Source organism: Clarias gariepinus, chromosome 20 (assembly GCF_024256425.1).
Source record: "Clarias gariepinus isolate MV-2021 ecotype Netherlands chromosome 20, CGAR_prim_01v2, whole genome shotgun sequence".
NCBI lineage: Eukaryota > Metazoa > Chordata > Actinopteri > Siluriformes > Clariidae > Clarias > Clarias gariepinus.
In genome coordinates, this window is record NC_071119.1 from 4,594,271 (window position 1) to 4,610,000 (window position 15,730).

The following is a 15,730-nucleotide window of genomic DNA, read 5'->3' on the forward strand; positions in this document are numbered from 1 at the left end:
CTGTGACATATTTCTGAGGAAAACTTTCCAAGAGTTGGATCTTAAACCTTAGCCCTCAGGCAATCGTAAGGGACTGGCAGACATGACAATGATTTGCTTATGACATTGCTATAGTGAGCCTCATTAGCAACAAGGATGAGTCAGCATACAAGGAAGGGGGGATCAGCTCGTAGTGAGGCCCAGACAGTGATGTATCCCTCAATATCGATGAAATGAAGGATTGTTCTTGACTTCAGGTGATCATTCTTCACAGCATCTCAGTAACACAAAAGAGAACCTTGCCTGGCTCCTTAATACCAACTGCCTAGCCAAGAAACTCCAAAAGCAACTTTACTTCTTGTGAAAAACTAGAAGTTTCTACCTGTCCCCTTTCCATCCTTACCACTATCTACAGAAAGACAACAAAGTTTCTCCAGATAGACCTGCAGTCTGGTATTGTGAAAAATTATTAAGCTCATCCTGGTATTTCAACCCACCAATGACCTACCTCAAGCAATGGATCCACAAGACCACTGGAATCCTAAATGACCTCATCCACCTCACACCCAGTTTCTTCAAACTGGTGGAAAGTACCAGGGCATCCATGGAATCACCACTCTGTAACATGTTCTTCCCTAAGGCATTTCGACAACTCAAGGTCCATCTGGACAGAAAAAAACTCTGCAATTTGAAACGACAGATTAACCTCATAGACTTTATTACCCTTGAAAGACAACAAGGTTATGCTAGGCCCATTCGAACGACCAGTTTTATCCTGTTTTTTCCTCAATTCTGTGCAGTTAACAGGAGCTACTTGTTTTTCTTTTATCCAGTGCTGTTCTGTAGCAGTGTCTAGTTAGCATGTTCTGCATTGTGTATTTACTGGAAGTTTTATTTTAGCCTCATCTCACACTGTATACCGTGCTGTTCTCTTGTATGTTGCAGGACCATGGTTGTAAAGAAACAACATGAACTTTATGAATGTATCAAATACAAAAATGTAGAACTCGCTCCAGACATCTGCTATAAAAAATACAATGCTATAACGAGAACCCACCTAAAGGAGGCCGTCATCTTTATCTAGCCCAGGTAACTTGCTCAAGTGTGAAAATACACAAGTTTTTGTACATTTGTCACACTTAAGTGATACAAAGCATCAAATGAATTTAAAATTACACAAAAAAAACACAAGTAAATACAAAATGCATGATTTATTATTATTAAGGGGGGGAAAAAACTGTCCAAACCTGCCTGGCCCTATGTAAAATAGTAATTGCTCCTAAATCTGGTTATGCCATCATTGGCGGCAACAACTGCAATCAAGTGTTTGTGATAACTGGCAATGAGTCTTTCACTTGATGTGGATGAATTTTGGCCCACTCTTCTTTGCAGAATTTAACCTAGAATTTAACCCAACGACATTGCAGGGTTTTAAAGACCTCAACCTTTTTTTTTTTTTTTTTTTTAGTTTTGAGCCATTCAGAGATGGACTTGCTGGTGTGTTTCGGATCAGTGTCCTGCTGCATAACCCACGTGTGCTTAAGCTTGAGGTCACGAGTTGATGGCTGAACATTCTCCTTTAGGATTTTCCGGTAGAGCACAGAATTCATAGTTCCATCAATTATGGCAAGTTGCTCATGTCCAGCCCCAGACCATCACACTACCACCACCATGTTTGACTGTTGGTATAATGTTCTTTTTATGTTAGTTTTACCCCAGATGTAACAGAATGCTTTCAAAAAGTCTCATCAGTCCCAAAATTTTTGCCCAAATATTTGCCCAAAATTCTTGTTGATAATCAAAATCTTTTTTGGCAAATGATCACTTTGAGTTCTTTTTGGTCTTTCACCTTGCAGCTCTCCCATGGACTCAATTTTTGCTCAGCCTCTTTCCTATGTCCCCCAAAAATCATTTCTGTAAATGGCACAACTCCCTGACTAGACTGCTTGCTTGTCTCCCACAACACCACCGGCTCGTTAAAGGAGACAGAGGTAGTGGAAGATGAAAATCCATCCCAGGAGTGAAGCCGTGTTTATTTGAGCTGATAAGCAGGTCCAGGAACATAGGTGACTCAAACCGGTGTTAGTCCTCCTCTCTATAGATAGATGTGGTTGCACACTGTATATCGTACATACTATTAAGTCAGTAGACACAGGATTTTGTGAGAGCTGACCAGAAGTTACAAGTGCAATCCTGAAAAACAAAAAACTATAAGATATATAAGATATAAAGCATATAAATTACATGGTTAAAAAAGGAAACTAATAAGTGAAATGAAGTTATTTGCAGTGCAACCTTGATGTACAGTTTTATGTGTGTCAGTGTTGGATGACTTGTAACTGGTACTGAACTCGATCAGAGACATGATTTAACAAAAAGGTGATTGGTCGCCTTGCACCTCCAGGGTTCGGGTTTGATTCCTGGCCTGGCACATGGAGTTTGCATGTTCTACCCGTGCTTGGTGGGTTTCCTCTGGGTACTCTGGTTTCCTCCCACAGTCCAAAGATATGTAGGTTAGGCTGATTGGTGTTCCCAAATTGTCCGTAGTGAATGAGTGTGTGTGTGTGTATGTGTGTGCGCCCTGCAAAGGATTGGCACACTTGTGCCCTAAGCCTCCTGGGATAGGCTCCAGGCCCCCGTGACCCTGAATGCAGGATAAAGCGGTATAGAATTAGTGAATGAGTGTGTTGAAGGGGCAGAGGAAAAGTGCCAGTTTTAGAGTTTGATTCTTCTCATTATGTTCAGGTGTAGCTAATTGGTTACAAAATTGGACAACTGGTTGCAAGGTCCCAGGTTCAAACCCCAGCATCACCAATTGCCCCTGTTTGAGCAAGGCCAAATCCAATAAACTTAAAATGTAAGTCTGGCAAATGCCGGAAACGTAAATTATGGGCACATCTGCACAGAAACGTATACTAAACTGACCTGACCAGATCAGGTGTCCTCATATCCACCGCAGTGAGGAGACAACACCATTATTTCTTATTTAAAAAAAAGAAGAAAAAAAAAGAAAAACCATTAATGTGCTGAATAATGCAGTACTTTAATGTCTCTACATTGTGTGTGATAACAGGTAATGAGTCTTTAAATCAAATTCAAATAAAAAAAAATTATTTGTCACATACACAACCATACACAGTATGATACGCAGTGAAATGTTTACGCGACTGTTTGTGACCTTGAAAGGAAAAGGAAGTAAAAAAGCACAAATTCTAAAAGAGAAGAATAAAAAATATAAAATATATTCTTTCCTATTAGCATTTATGCCTCCTTACTTCTTACTAGACTTTTGGTCTTCTTTGCAGAATCATTTTAATTTAGCCGCATAGGAGGGTTTCTGATCATGAACAGCTTGTTTAAGATCATGCTACAGCTTCTAAATTTAAGCCCAGACATTGGCCAGGCCATTGCGCCACCACCGCTATAACAGTTTGACTGTGGGTATGATGTTTTTTTTATTTTTTATTTTTTTATGAAATGTGTTAGTTTTACGCCAAGTTGCCACTGTTGGGCCCTTAAGCAAGGCCCTTAACCTCAAGTGCTTAGATATGTAATGAGCTAAAAAAAAAAAAAAAAGACAATCTGAATAAGGGTGTCTGTTGCACGCTGTTAATGTAACTATGAGAAAATCCACATAGATACCTGTCCTAAACTCACCTGACCGGACCAGGTCTCCTCACATCCACCTCACTGAGGACAACACTTTAAACTGTATTTTTTTTTTTTATAATAAAAAAGAAAAACTTTGAATGTGCTGAATAATTCAGTACTCCATTTAATGCATGCACTGACATCTATTTAATGCATGCATTGATATTTTTGGACATGGCACTGTACAGTATATCAGAGTGCGCGCGCGGCAGTGTCGTGCACGCGGAATCCCATACGTCCCGTTCCTGTCTTCTCTCTCTCTCTTTCTCTCGCACGCATACACACTATCTATCTATCTCTCAGTCCCACACACGCATGCACACACACACACACACACGCATGCACACGAGCTGAGACGGGACAGACATGCACTATGGCAGTGACTGAGCGAGGATTATTTATACAGTGTATACATTAGAAGTAGATTTCTTGTCCGGACCTCATGAGGTAAGAGCTGAGCTCTGTCCCAGCAGACCCGCATGCACCACACACACACACACATGCACAGACACTAACTGCAGACCGATGCACAGTGTTTAGTAGATTATGCATGTGCACGCGAGGTAATATTCCCATGTATTAATTAATGGGTACAGTATGATTACTCTGCGGTTTGGGACGCAGCCGGTCAGGCTTTGCATTTCAAGGGCAGGAGTGTTTAATGCGCATGACACTGCAACTTCACCAAGTCCAACTTAAACTCGACCTGTTCGCGCGCGCGCGCGTGCGTGCGTGTGTGTGTGTGTGCGCGCGCTTTTATGTATTGCGCGCGTGTATTCATCTCTGCACCGCACGCGCTTAAGAACATCCACGCGCCGCCTCATCTCGAGCTCCTGTCAGACTGCAGAGTCTGAAGCTAACGGCTAACTTCATCACCCTTTCATGCACACTCCTGCTTTTTTTTATGTGTAATAATCACTTAAATTCACTCATAAACTAGCTGAAGTACCCGTCATTGACAGGAAAAGAGTGTGTAAAAATACTTAAATCAGTGAGGTTATTATTATTTCAGGTTAAAGCCCACGTACATGTCTGTCTGTCTTATTGTACGACAGAACTCTCTAACTTATTAATTTAAAGAAATATATGGATAAAGATTAAGATTTTTGTCTTAAAACAACCCAGGCGTGTTAAAATTTACTTAAACCCCTTTAGCACTATAATTTCAGGCGTGAAAATATAATATGGATTTTAGTTAAATATTCAGTTAAGCTTTTCTAATTAATATCCATTTGTTCAGGTGTTTGTTTACATTGAGCAGGTAGCTTATTTTAAAGTAGATTATTAAATCCGGCACATAACTCTCCATAACATCGCTTCTACTCAACAGTTTGATTTTACTTATGGTGCAGGTTAAACTTCAGGCAGATATCGAATTATTGCAAAAGATGCAATAAATTCTGTTCAGCCGGTTTTGCGTGATGCTGTGACAAAATCTGGCTGGACAGATATACAGACAGACACACAGACAGAAAAACTTTTGAGACTGGTCTTGGTTCCTCCAATGTATGAAAAAGCAAGTTCTGACCAATGTACAGACAGAACCTTTCTTACATTTATATAAATTCCCAAACTCACACAAGGCTTATAAATTTTTTTTGGTTTTAAATTCATGTACATTATTCAGTGGAAAAATTAAATGGACAGCAATTAAATTTTATTTGCATAGCGCTTTTATCGATTGTCATTGTCGCTAAATTGTTAACACGTCACACATTTTTCACAACATAAGTCATGTTAAATCTTTCAAAGATTGTTCTTAGTACATTTGACAACTTGTTCACTGATGAATAAAAACATTACTGAATAAATTCCTACCGAAATGCGAATTTACACCTAGTGTTGTTTTTTTGAACAATAACGTGACTGAACTTGTTCATTTTAAAATGAACAATATACACCAATCAGTTTTAACATTAAAACCACTCACAGGTGATGTGAATAATGTTGAAAATTTAATTACAGTGAAACCTGACACAAAGTGTAATATATCAGAATTGTCAGTTCTTAAAGTTGATGTGTTGAAAGGCGGAAAATTGGCAAGTGTAAGGATCTGAGTGGCTTAAAACAACGTTCAGGCATTAAAATGGTTATAGTGCTAAATAAAATCATACCTTAATGTCTGGAGTTCCTTTGGGAATTTCCTTCAGGATTGTCTGGAATTTCCATCTATCTATCTATGTTGTAAATACATTCTTCGAATACTATACTTACCCAGTAAAGTACGCCTTAAGTTAACTTGTATAGAAATTTGTACAAATAATTTTGATAAACAAATAATTGTAATATTGTATATATATTGTATTTTTTTTAGGTAACTTACATGTTGAATTTCATTTTAAAATGATCAATATACACCAATCAGTCTTAACATTAAAGCGTCTCAGAGGTGATGTGAATACAATGTTGAATATTTCATTACAACGAAACCTGATAAGCGGTGGAAAATATTAGAATGGTCAATTTCTTAAAGTTGACACGGTGAAAGCAGAATAAATGGGCAAGTGTGACGATCATAAACTATATATAAGGTGTGTATATATATATATATATATATATATATATATATATATATATTATAAACATAAAACAAAACGTAGAAATTGTTTAAATTTCATAAATATTTGAAATTGTTGTTTAAACGTTCAGGCATTAAAATGATCATACATTTAATATTAGCTAAAATAAAAGCTGAATACATCTTCAAAATAAGATCGAATTATATCCTGCAATTGATGGTATGCTTGTGGTGTGTGCGTGTTCATGTGTGTGTATATTCCTGTGAGCTAATTGTGTGGGAATAATTCTAAACATGACAAGCTTCATGATTAATGAGCCGCCTAGTCAGATCACAACATACGCAGTTATATAACTTAGCGCGGTAGGTGCTAATTCAGCAGGGGCGCGGAGTTAATGTGAAGATGCTGCCAGACTTGAGATCAATAAACGTCTGTAGGATAACTGGTGAACACTGGTGTTTGGGCTGGTGTGTGTTCCTGTGTGTGTGTGTGTTTCTGTGTGAGATGCAGGTGTTCAGTCATGGATTTGAGGTCGTTGTTCTTGCTGCTGCTGCTGGTTCAGTTTTCCGCTGAGGGTGCTGCGAAAGAAGGCGGCAAACCCAAGAAAGGCAAGAAAGGCAAAAAACCTGTCGTCTGTCCTTCGTGAGTCTCTCTCCTCTCTCTCTCCGTCTCATTCTCTCCATCCCTCTGCCTCATACACAAATACACAACAACAATACCAGTTTCTTTTTCCCTTTAACATTACCAACAAAAAAACACAATAGTGTAACGTCATCATGGTGGCATAATCTTGCTGTACAGACAAGCACTTATATAAATAAACAAATAAATAAATAAATAAATAAATAAATAAGTGACAGGAAATGTTTTGCATTATATTTTTATCTTTCGAGGAACTATAAGACAGGACACATACTTCCTCTCTCTCTCTCTCTCTCTCTCTCTCACACACACACCCACACACACACATACTCTCACGCAAGCGTGTCATGTTTGCTCACAAGTTCATGCGGTTATATATCAGGGCAGGATTGAGCGAGTGTGTCAGCCAAAGAGAATTACTGCTTGGTTAAACTGGATGAGTTCCTGCACAGTGCGGTCTACATTTGTTTTCTATTTTTTCTGATCCAAGATCAGTGGATTTTCAGTACACACTAATTGTAAATATGGTGCATACCTTATATTATTCAACTGTACGTGTCTATGTATGTGTGTGCGATATGTGGGGAACATAACCCTTAAAGGTGTGCTGTTAAAGGTAAATAATCAGTGATGGTGTTTTGTGATGTGCCTTTAGTTGCTCAGCACATCCAGACGTTGACGTCCAGCGGTTAAGGGGTATACCAGTGATGAATACTGGATTAACTCTGGATTAATAATAGAATTATCGTTATAGATCAAGTCAAACAGGATATCATTACATTACATCTTCGATAGAAAGCTCAAATGTTGGAAAAAACTGGGATTGGAATGGACTGAAAAACTGGATTTAAAACACGCAGGTGCTTTATAGCCTTATAGTCTAGAAGATATGATCATTTACTTTGGAGGACAGGACAAAAAGTAATATGACTACACTAGTCTATTAATCTACAGTAGTTGGTTAAAGGTTGGCTGATCTGTCAGACGGGTCATTGCAGAACCTGTAATGAGAGTAAATGCTTTATATATACTGTAAATATACTCTATAATGTACAATGTACTATATAACAGCAGTCACAGTGGCTAATTAATGTCTCGAATGCTTTGGTTTCCACTAAAATTGTTTTAGTAATGTAATATTAAAATATTAAGAGTATGAAAATGATATACTGTTAAAAAAAAAATCAAGTAGGTACCAAAAAAACGTATGAAGGAGGAAATCTGGCGAGCAAAGGCTTAGGAAGGCTTAAAACCATTAGACCTCACAAGATATATCGTATCGTACAAATACATTGTATTTACCGAGTCATACAGAAAACACAGCAGGTGAACACAGTAGAGCGAGCAACCAATGGGAGGACAGGGGTGGAGATAAGGACAAAGTGAAAGCTTGGCTATGTACCATAAACCAACAAAAACAGAACTTCGATATATAATAGTATAGTAGTGTGTTAGAAGAACGTGAGAAGAAATAAACAGCTGTGGAAATGTATAATCATTGTAGAGAAACCAGGAAAGATCCTGCAGTGAGACAAATAAGGACGTGAATCACCAGGGACCAGTCCATACAATATTATCTCGATACCTCAGGGCCATTTCGAATTATATTGCCATGCACGATTTTATAAATATCCAGAGTCTAAATAATTATTTGTAGCTTTTGTTACAATTCTAAACAAACTTAGCAAATAACCGCTGTGCTGCCTGGTAATGTATAAACAATTTTGAATACACCATCTGCAGGATTATAGAGGAACTGCAACATTTTACCACCTAAAATTCAAACCTAAAAAAAAAAAAAAAAGATTTTGGAGATACAAGATAGAGTGGAACCTCAGCACTCGATTGTATAAGTGGAAACCTAAGCGAAGCAAGTTCACGAATTTTACGATTCTTTTCAGTCAGTGAAAACTCTTTTCCCAAAGAGTCAATCCACCAAGATACCAACGATATCAACAATATCAACGTTGCCTTCGACATGCGTTTAAAAGCTATATGATTTTTATTTTTTTTTTGAAATATTGGTATATATTATTCTTTTTACATTACTTCTTATGGGAAAATTCGTTTTGCAATACGAATGAACTCGGAAGAACTCACCTCCGGAACAAATTTCATTTGTATGCTAAGCTACCCCTGTACATGATTTGGCACACAAAAGAATGACAAGATCAATTTGATGAATTGATTAATATTTTTCCCATCTCTAGAGATGAATAAGCATGTAAAAAAAAACTCTTTGTATGAGGAAGGAGCAATGTGTGTGCCTCTTCTACTTACATAAAAAATAGCGGATCAGAACATGACATGCAGTAAATCCACGATCAAAAGTTAACGAGAGTGAACATGAGAGGTGACGAGTAATCAAAGCTGGAAGTAAAATTTACGGAAATTTCGACTATGACGAAACAATCATATGATTGGGGGGGGGTGCGGAGCCAGGATAAGACCCGAAGAACGCATACGGCAACGTATATAATGTAAACCCTTAAAAAATAATGTATAGCAAAGTATTGCATATATGGCATATATAATTGTTCAGTAAAATAGTTAGAAATGTAATAATAGAAAATAGAAATGTTAATTAAGTGGCTAGCTAATTGTTTTATTAAAAACATGGTTGCTGCTTCAACTTTGTTTTAAATTAACTTTGAACAGTGTGTGTGTGTGGATTTTAACTAAGTGATTTTATTTTGTTAATTACAGCCAATTGTCAGCCGAAGACCTCGATCGAGTTCCTGCTAATTCAACCAGTAACATCCTCAACCGCCTGCTAGTGACTTACGACTCCCGAATTCGCCCCAACTTCCAAGGTACTGCGTTCCATCGACAAAACACCTCAGTTCACCCCAACTACAATATCAGGCTCGTTGTTTTTGTTCTTTCCCAGCGACCATAAAGCGAATTGGTAATAAATTCTTCCTCTGTGTGAGATCAGCACAAATCTATTTAAATGTTCAGGTAGTAGAGGGTGGTTTGAAAGTAAATCCAGGCTCTGTGTGTACACGGATCTGACAAGTCCAAAAGGGGGTTATAGATGAGCTCATTAGAGCTGTAATTTGGGTTTAGGACAGAGCCCGGCTCTCACCGCGCAGGATAATTGGAAGCTCTCGAGTATCATGAAACAGCCGGTCGAGTTGCAACGTCGTACCCCAGGGTCAAAGATCGGCGGCCCTCGCTGTCATTTCTGCAGTCATGCTTACACGAGAACATACTTTATAGAGCCCCGAGCACATGAGGACAAGTCTGAGCTGTAATGTTCAATCTGCTGGTGGCTTGCTGCAATCAGCTTCTATTACACAGTATCTATTGTATGTGTGTGTGTGTGTGTGTGTGTGTGTGTGTGTGCAGGCATTCCAGTGGAGGATAAGGTGAACATTTTTATCAACAGCTTTGGATCAATTCAAGAGACCACAATGGTAAACATGGCCATTTTAAACATGCTGGGGTTTTGTATACTGTATATCTATTTAGCATAATTCTGTACATCTAAGCATTAACTAGCTCTTTATATATCTGTTCACTGATTCATTTATCCATATGTCTCCTCATACAGCTGCATCTCTTTATTCATTCATTCTTTCATTCATTCATCCATCCATTCATTCATTCGTTCATTTGTTTTTTCACATCGCTTATACCTGTGCATTTATTCATTCATTTAGTTGTGCAGCCATTCATGTATTCATCATTTCATCCATACATTCATTCACTCAAACATCCATCCATTAATTTTAAATTACCAAGCCATTCATTCATTCATTCATTCATTCATTCATTTATCCATTTATATATCCATCTTACCATTTGTTATCTCTTAATCCACTCATCCATATCTATCTATCTATCTATCTATCTATCTATCTATCTATCTATCTATCTATTCAATTCATCCATCCATCTATTCATTCGTTCATTTATTTTTTTGTTTTTCCACCATCTATTTCTTTATCTCTCCATTTATTTATTCATTCATTCATTTACCTTTCCATCCAACCAGTCATCTGTCCATCTATATATCCATCTATTTATTCATCCATACAGCCATCCATCAATTTATTTTAGCTATCTATCCATCTTTTCAACCATTCATCCATATATCTACCTAGCCTTTTATTCATTCATTCATGCATTTATTAATTTACCACCCTATGGTGGTAATCAATCTATTTATACATTTCTTTATCTATTTATTACTCCATCCATCCATTCATTCATTTATCTAATTATCTATACATATGTCTATGGCTTCCACCAATATGTCTATCCATCCATTCATCCATCCATCTATCTCATTAATTTATTAATTACTTTTTTGTCTATCTATCTATCTATCTATCTATCTATCTATCTATCTATCTATCTATCTATCTATCTATCTATTCATCCGTCCATTTATTCATTTATCTAGTTCTTTGATTTATTTTTGCTTTCATCTATCACTCCATTTGTTGATATTAATCCTTTTGTTCATCCATGTATTCCAAAAGCATAACCGTTATTTGTTCTTTTAATATGTTACACTTTGATAATTCTATAAATTATCAACATTCAGAAAAATATAAGCATTCTTTCTTGTGCTCTTTATTTGCGTCTCCGTTATCCAGGACTACCGCGTGAACATTTTCCTGCGGCAGCGCTGGAACGACCCGAGGTTGCGCTTGCCGACAGACTTCAAGTCGGACGCGCTGACGGTGGATCCCAAAATGTTCCAGTGCCTGTGGAAGCCTGATCTGTTCTTCGCCAACGAGAAGAACGCCAACTTCCACGACGTGACGCAGGAGAACATCTTGCTTTTCATCTTCCGCAACGGGGACGTGCTCATCAGCATGAGGTAGCTGTGATTTCTCAGAAATTTGCAGTCTCCTGTATCCTTTACCATTTCCTCGTGATTGGAGCTCCTACAGAATCTGAACTCATTCATCGGTTGCACACAGATTGTTTGTGATGCCGCTGGATGGTTTCGTGAATCAGGCGCCGATTCGTCTATGCATCATTCTGATGAATAAGAGCTGTTGTGGCTGCTAAGGGGAACTTCCTTCAGCGACACCGAGAAAAAGATTTAGGCAATTAGTCAAATAGGACAGTTTTTCTCAGTCTCAGTTTGTCAGCTTGCACAAACAGCAGCACACAACAGATTACCTTCAAAAGCCCTTGTGTCATTTTTAAAATTCTTAGCAATGTTGTCTGTTTAAAAGCGCAAATTTGTGATGCAAACTATGACCAAGGTTTTAATGATGACGATTGAAAATGTACAAACCTGCACGTTTTTTCTACGCATCATAAATCAATTTCATCAGTACTCAATTTATCAATGTCAAAGATTTAAATTTACACTTTTACTGTTTGTAATGGAACCTATTGAAAGCCCATGTCATTGCGATACAGAGAAGAAGAAACAAGACCAGGTTGTTTAACAGAACTGCATGGAGCAACATTAGAATTAGAGATAAGATAAACATGAGATTCATAGCACTCCTCAGGCAGCACTGTACATGCAGCGCTGTATGAGGAATTACAGTACAGTACAGTGTTGTCTTCTACCGTACACTTCCTGCCGTTACTGTCTCTCATCCACAGTGCAGTGTGTCTTAACCAGGTTCCCCAGGTGTCCACTGTGATATCCTCACATCCTGCATCAGGATCATATGGCTGGCAATCGCAAACCTTCTACCTCCATGCTGAGTTAAGGAGTGGGGAACAGAGTGGGAGGAATTCCCTCACCATCCCCTAGTGGGTGGGGGGAAGAAACAACAACATCACCTGATGATGTTTGAGTGATGGGAATCCCAAATTACCACATATTTCAGACCTGTATCATCAACATCGTCAGGGATGAGATGCCTGTAGTCGCTAAAAGAAGGAGATTCTGTGTGCTGTATAGCCCTAAAATGGGAATATGAGTTAGCACACCATGCACTGGAACAGCAGGTTATTTAAGTGATTTCTTGATTCGACAGGTCTTGTAGTAATCAGCCCGTGGTGTGGCAAGTGAAATTTACCTTAGCTTTTCAAAAATTGTCGTTATTCACAGTTCATTCATGATTCATGTGTGTGTCTGTGTGGGGGGAGGGGGCAGGGTGATTGGCGGCTGAGGGGCAATTACTTTTTCTCAAGGCCGGGCAGCTTTTCTCCCATTTAAAACTGCATTTTGTATTTACTTGGGTTATCTTTACATACATATTAAAATTAGTTTGATTATCTGAATTATTTAACTGTGACAAATTTGAAAAAATAAAAATAAAATCAGGCAAATACCTTTCCACAATACAGTATATTAGTATTATAATAAGTTTTATGAATGATGTATAGATGTTTTATTATGCACTTTCATAAAAACAAGACACAGTTACATAGAACGTGTAGATATTGCATGTTTATTTTTACAGCTGTAGCAAACATGTACCTGTCACACTTACTGTAAATCTCTATATAGTGTTAATCTGTTTACATACAGTACAGTACAGTTACTGTAGCCACATTGATGTTTTTACCTACGGTACATACTGATGCCATAGCTCCATCATTTTGTCACATCTCTTTCAAATGGTATGGCTGTTTCATGCCCACCTGGCATCTTTTCATCACCCTGTAAATAGATAAGATGCTACGGATTTGATATTTTTTTGATGAATCTGTTTTCATCCATAAAGCCACTCTGCATTCCCCTCTAATCTAATGGCCTTATTTGATATAACCTTGGTGCAAATAGCCTCCACGTGTTAAAGTGTGAAAAAGGACCCTCTGCCTTGGTCTCCAGTCTTGGAGTCATATGTGGGGAAAAAATATAGTATAGTAAAAAAGGCAAAAAATACAAGATTGGATTACATTCCTGTTGTCGGTAAGGAAAGAGTGAGGATATAGCGGGTCTCTAACCAGCCTTGGCCATTGTTAGGCCATGATTGAGAATATGGCCCATAAGTGTTGACCCTGCTCATTAACTTACTATTTTTCCATTAATAGAAACTGAAATTCATTAATTGAGGACACATTTACAGAAAAAGTGTAACAAAAAGTGTAGAAAACAATGGTGCAAAAGTGAGCCGAGGCTACCAGATAGAGCAGTCACTCAATATGAGGCATCAGATATACGTCAAGTTTAGACACTGTGATGAATCTTTATAGTCCAAACAGAATTTTCAAACCCGTTGGTCTTCTGCACCAAGATTCCTAGGCTTCTCCTAAGACTGTTAGACTCCCCAATTACCGCAATGCTAAGCAAAGCCTCAAATTTGTCCCTACCCACTTTTCCCGAATCTGTATGGGTGGATGTGTGCAACACCATCTAGGCTGGTCATATGAGTTTAGTATGACTAAGTAGTCAAAAACACATCTGAAAAGTCATTCTGCAATGTGGCAACCTGTGGTCACTGTGACTGATAGGTAGCTGCTGCACTGGACTAGGATAAATTGCAATAAAACATTTTTTCCCCGCCAGTCCTATCTATGCTCTCTTGGGAACAACTGTCTTCAGGGACAAAATCACCTCAATCCAGGGTTTTAGGAGATTAAGGTGGTAAATCTGTACTGAATCAGTTCTATCTGTTTCTCTTACCTTATAGTTGACTTTTGTAAGACCTCAATTGGCCCATGCCACATTCCAAGTATCTTAGAGCTCGATGTGGGACATAAATTCCTGTGTGGGTTGTAATTTCCCATTTCCGAACACCCCAGCTGGGTTTGCCATTCTAGTATATGTAGCAATTTATTCTGCATTAATTCTCCCAATGCCTGGAGTTTTACTCTCAGGTCATGAACATATTGAATTTAACTTCAATTGCTAGAAAGTTTCTTCTCATTATTTTCTTAGATGAAGTTAAAGGTGCCACAGGATTTCCAGCTGTATAACAGTTAAAATGGAGAGAAAGCCACTGGAGGCTTGTGGAACCTCTGAGGGCTCAAGCCAATGATATCACTTCTACACATCATCATGAACAAACTTACAAATCATGTGTTTAACTGTTTAAATCAGCATACGTCTGTTGATAACATACATTGGTACAAAGAGCTGGAATAAATAGTGCCCCGATCTTTCAGAATCTCATTCTGGATTCCCACTCAGGAAAGATGAGGCAGATGTGTGGTTTGACATAACAGCAGATGCTGCACAGATGCCTTTTTTTTTCAGGTATAATGTTGCATAATTCTCCAAGACTAGCACAAAGCACTGCCATCATGCAGTTCAATCTAATGGCCATGCCAATTCCTTCAAATGGGACCTCAAATAATGGTTATGAGTGTAACAGCACTTTTGCCCTGGCCAGTAGATTCACCAGGTGGCATTCGCAACTTGCTTGAGTGCACCCCATCCTTGGTGTCCTCCTGACATGAACCTGACAGACCTACAAATTCTTCTAGGGCATCCTGATCCTGAGAATTCTTGATAAACCTTGCCTTAGTTCAGAAAGAGGGACATAAACATCTATGGTAGTGGGAGGCAAGCAGGAAGGGGAACACAGGTTCAGGGAGCACGTGCAGTGGGTTTCTTTCTCTAACACCTTGATCCCCTCGTCAAGCAACTGCAGTGATGCCACTGGACCCACCTGGCCGTCCTCTGCAGTAGTCGGGCAATGCACTCCAGCAGCACTACATGTAGCAAGTGTCATGGAGCTGCTTGGTGAATGTAAATGGGGGCCATGGTCCAAGTAACTGAGTGAGAGGAAGTGTTATCCAAGGATGCAGCCCATCCACTGATAAAATCACCTCTTTTAAGCCGGGGTCCTCCTGCATGTTTGCAGCTACAGTAGGAGCTATTGGGCAATGACCTGGGCCTCACCTGGTAAAAGTGGTCTACTGTGATTTATGCCAGCCCCATTTTATCAGGTCTAACTCATCCGGCAGCTCGTCATCACCAACATGCTTGTTTAAACTGGAACACTCATAGTCGTCTCATTGTCTATCCCGCTTTATCCTGCATACAGGGTCATGGGGGAGCTGAA

At 38.7% G+C, this 15,730-nt stretch overlaps 1 protein-coding gene across 3 annotated transcripts in view; it reads left to right on the plus strand.

Annotated features, from left to right (window-relative positions):
* The first annotated feature begins 3,921 nt into the window (after positions 1–3,921).
* glrba (glycine receptor, beta a) overlaps positions 3,922–15,730 on the plus strand; it is a 26,518-nt gene continuing 14,709 nt past the window's right edge. Inside the window, exons 1-5 of one of the 3 annotated variants that reach the window (XM_053479379.1) lie at positions 3,922–4,077; positions 6,654–6,791; positions 9,498–9,604; positions 10,143–10,210; positions 11,399–11,625. In XM_053479379.1, coding sequence (XP_053335354.1) covers positions 4,073–4,077; positions 6,654–6,791; positions 9,498–9,604; positions 10,143–10,210; positions 11,399–11,625 — 545 coding nt within the window. In that variant the 5' untranslated portion in view covers positions 3,922–4,072. Of the gene's footprint in view, positions 4,078–4,454; positions 4,539–6,653; positions 6,792–9,497; positions 9,605–10,142; positions 10,211–11,398; positions 11,626–15,730 lie in introns of those variants that run through there. The other 2 variants (XM_053479380.1, XM_053479378.1) reach the window with 2 other exon arrangements.